Below are 3,004 nucleotides of genomic sequence, written 5' to 3' on the forward strand. Positions count from 1 at the left end.
AGGAGGCCCTGATGGCAGGGCCATCGAGGAGAGCGGGCTGGGGGGCCCCAAGGCTGGTGCTTTTCTGGGGGTGACGCTCAGCTCTCCCCTCCCCAGTTGCTGAAGAAGATCAAGCGCTGTGAGCGGAAGGGGTCAGAGTCAGTGACGGAGGAGAAGTGTGCCGTCCTGTTCAGCACCACTGTGACCTTGACCCCCAGCAACTTCTCTGTCCACCTCCAGGTACCGGCCCCTCTCCTGCTGAGCCTTCCCCTGCGGGACACACGGGCCCTGTCCCAGGCTGCCCGGTGCAGAGCCCCATACCAGGCTGGGAGGATCCCAGGGCAGCCAGCCCCACTTCACTCAGGGTGGCCTCTGGGCTGAGGGGGGGCCGCTTTCTGCCCCCAGGTCCTGTCTCTGCCCATCGTGGTCATCGTCCATGGGAACCAGGACAATAATGCCAAAGCAACTGTGCTGTGGGATAACGCCTTCTCCGAGATTGTGAGTGCCACGAGCTGGAGGGAGAGGCTGCAGGGCGAGGGAAGGAGCTGCCGGGACACTGGGATTGTGTCCAGCTCTGGGATGGGAACAGCAGGCAGGCTGGAGCAGGAACACTGACACGCAGGTGGGATGCAGCGGACTGGACAGGGCAGTGGGTGAGCCGCTGTCCTGATGCTGTCCTGCCCTGCCACAGGACCGGGTGCCCTTTGTGGTGGCCGAGCGGGTGCCCTGGGAGAAGATGTGTGATACACTGAACCTGAAGTTCATGGCGGAGGTGCAGACCACCAAGGGGCTTCTCAAGGAGCACTACTTCTTCCTGGCCCAGAAGATCTTTAACGACCACAGCGCCAGCCTTGAGGACTTCCAGAGCCGCAGTGTCTCCTGGGCCCAGTTCAACAAGGTTACTGGGAGGGCTAGCCAGGGTGGGCAGGGCCCAGCATGGCCCTGGGGAGCCTCACACTCTCTCTCTGCCCCAGGAGATCCTGCCTGGTCGGGGATTCACCTTCTGGCAGTGGTTTGATGGAGTGCTCGACCTCACCAAGAGATGCCTGAAAAGTTACTGGTCAGACAGGTAGGTCCAAGGGGCCAAGCGGGTTTTCACAGCTGCTCTGGGGCCAGGCCTGAGGAGTCCTGGTCCCACCCTTCCTTCTGCCCTGGCACTGGCTCACTCTCCCATCTGTCCGTCCCTCTAGGCTCATCATCGGCTTCATCAGCAAGCAGTACGTCTGCAAGCTCCTGAGCATGGAGCCTGACGGCACCTTCCTGCTCCGCTTCAGCGACTCAGAGATCGGGGGTGTCACTATTGCTCACGTCATCCGGGGCAAGGATGGTGAGATGGGGGGACGGGGGCTGCTCTCTGCTGTGAAGGGGAGGCATCATCATGGCCTGGGGATGTCTGGCATGATAGAGTCCAGGTGATGGAGCCCTGTGCCGTGTTTGCCCTCAGGCTCCAGCCAGGTGGAGAACATCCAGCCCTTCTCTGCCAAGGACTTGTCCATCCGATCCCTCGGTGACCGCATCCGTGACCTGGGGCAGCTCCGCAACCTCTACCCCAACATCCCCAAGGACCAGGCGTTTGGCAGTCACTACAACAGTGAGTGGGTGGGAGTGGAGATGGGCCCTGGGCTTCACACCTGCCTCCCCAGCAATGCTGTGGGGAGAAGTGGGGAGGTTTGGGAGGGAAGAGGGGTTTGATATCTGGTCCTTCTGGCCCCAGAGCTTGCAGGGTTGGCCAGTGCTGGCAAAGAGGGCTGGCACGGCACGGCCCTGTGCTGGGGTGGTGGTTCATGGATGCTTCTCCTCCCTGAACAGAAGAGCAGACAGGCAAGGATGGCCGGGGCTATGTCTCCACTGCCATCAAGATGACGGTGGAAAGTGAAAGGTGAGTGTGCGTGCGAGGCCGTGGCCATGCAGGTGGTGTGTGCACAGGCACTGCAGGGCCACACTGCACCGGGCCAGGGCTTGTACAGACCTGACTGGGCCAGCCTGAGCATTGCTGCTGGGCAGGGGGATTTCTGCCCATGCGAGACGGGGCTGTGTTTGTGAGCGAGGAATCCCCTGTGGGTATCCCGACCTGCAGCAGAGCATGTCTGCAAGCACACCGCCCTCTCCATGAGCGAGCGCTGACTTGTGCGTGTGCCTCTTTGGAGGCTGGACCTTGCAGCGTGCGAGTCCTGCCTGCGCTGATGGGGATGATGCACTTTTACAGGGACCAGCAGCCCCAGAGCACTGCAGGGCCCCCCCCCGAGGCCCCCCAGACTCAGGTGTTCAGCCTGCCCATGCTGCAGCCTGAGCTGCACGCGGAGAGCCTGCCATCGGTGCTCAGTCCCATCTGGTGAGTGCTCGGCTCTGTGCCTAGCCGTGCCCTGCCCCGTGCTCTGCCGGGCATGTGGGGTGGAGGGCACCGAGGTAGTAGAACACCCTCAGATGCTAACCCCTCCACGTCTGCGCTTGCAGCCCCCCTGCTCCCTTCTGCCCCCAGCCTGTCCCCACAGGCTACCCCACGGGCGAGAGCAACGTCAACATGATGGTCTCCAACAACCTCGGGTCCTCCTTCCCCAGGTAGGAGCAGTGCCGGTTCAGGGTGGGCCCCCACTGCCCCCAGGCATGGCTAGGTGGTGTTTCCCGCACCTCTTACTGCTCCTCCCCGCAGCACATCACCGATGCTCTCACCATCCCTGGTCATGGACCCAGTGCTGCCCCGCTGCCAGGACCCCCCTCCTGCCTTCAGGAACCCCTTGTAAGACCTGGCATGCCACCAGAGAGGGACACATTGCCCTGCCCCCCCTTCTCTGGACCGTGCCGCGGCCCTGGGGTGGGCAGACCTGGAGGGACCTTCCCCAGCTGCCCCATGCTCTTCACTACTGGTGCTCCCTACAAGGACACCCCTCCCAGTCCCCCCAAAGCAAGTGCTTGCCCTCTGTGCCTTGGGGCGGGCAAGCACCCTGGGGCCAGGGAGGTACCCCGTGGCCTACGTCAGCCTCCCCGTTCCTTGCCCTCCAGGCCCTTCATGCCCAACCAGTACATG

At 63.1% G+C, this 3,004-nt stretch overlaps 1 protein-coding gene across 1 annotated transcript in view; it reads left to right on the plus strand.

The window, feature by feature from the left end:
• STAT6 (signal transducer and activator of transcription 6, interleukin-4 induced) overlaps positions 1–2,538 on the plus strand; it is a gene marked incomplete at both ends in the record, with an annotated part of 4,015 nt that extends 1,477 nt beyond the window's left edge. Inside the window, 9 exons of the mRNA XM_010293722.1 lie at positions 97–219; positions 385–477; positions 671–877; positions 954–1,048; positions 1,170–1,306; positions 1,424–1,570; positions 1,789–1,858; positions 2,186–2,311; positions 2,434–2,538. Coding sequence (XP_010292024.1) covers positions 97–219; positions 385–477; positions 671–877; positions 954–1,048; positions 1,170–1,306; positions 1,424–1,570; positions 1,789–1,858; positions 2,186–2,311; positions 2,434–2,538 — 1,103 coding nt within the window. The remainder of the gene's footprint in view (positions 1–96; positions 220–384; positions 478–670; positions 878–953; positions 1,049–1,169; positions 1,307–1,423; positions 1,571–1,788; positions 1,859–2,185; positions 2,312–2,433) is intronic.
• Positions 2,539–3,004: the final 466 nt, after the last annotated feature.

This window comes from Phaethon lepturus, unplaced genomic scaffold (genome assembly GCF_000687285.1).
Source record: "Phaethon lepturus isolate BGI_N335 unplaced genomic scaffold, ASM68728v1 scaffold45148, whole genome shotgun sequence".
NCBI classification, from domain to species: Eukaryota; Metazoa; Chordata; class Aves; order Phaethontiformes; family Phaethontidae; genus Phaethon; species Phaethon lepturus.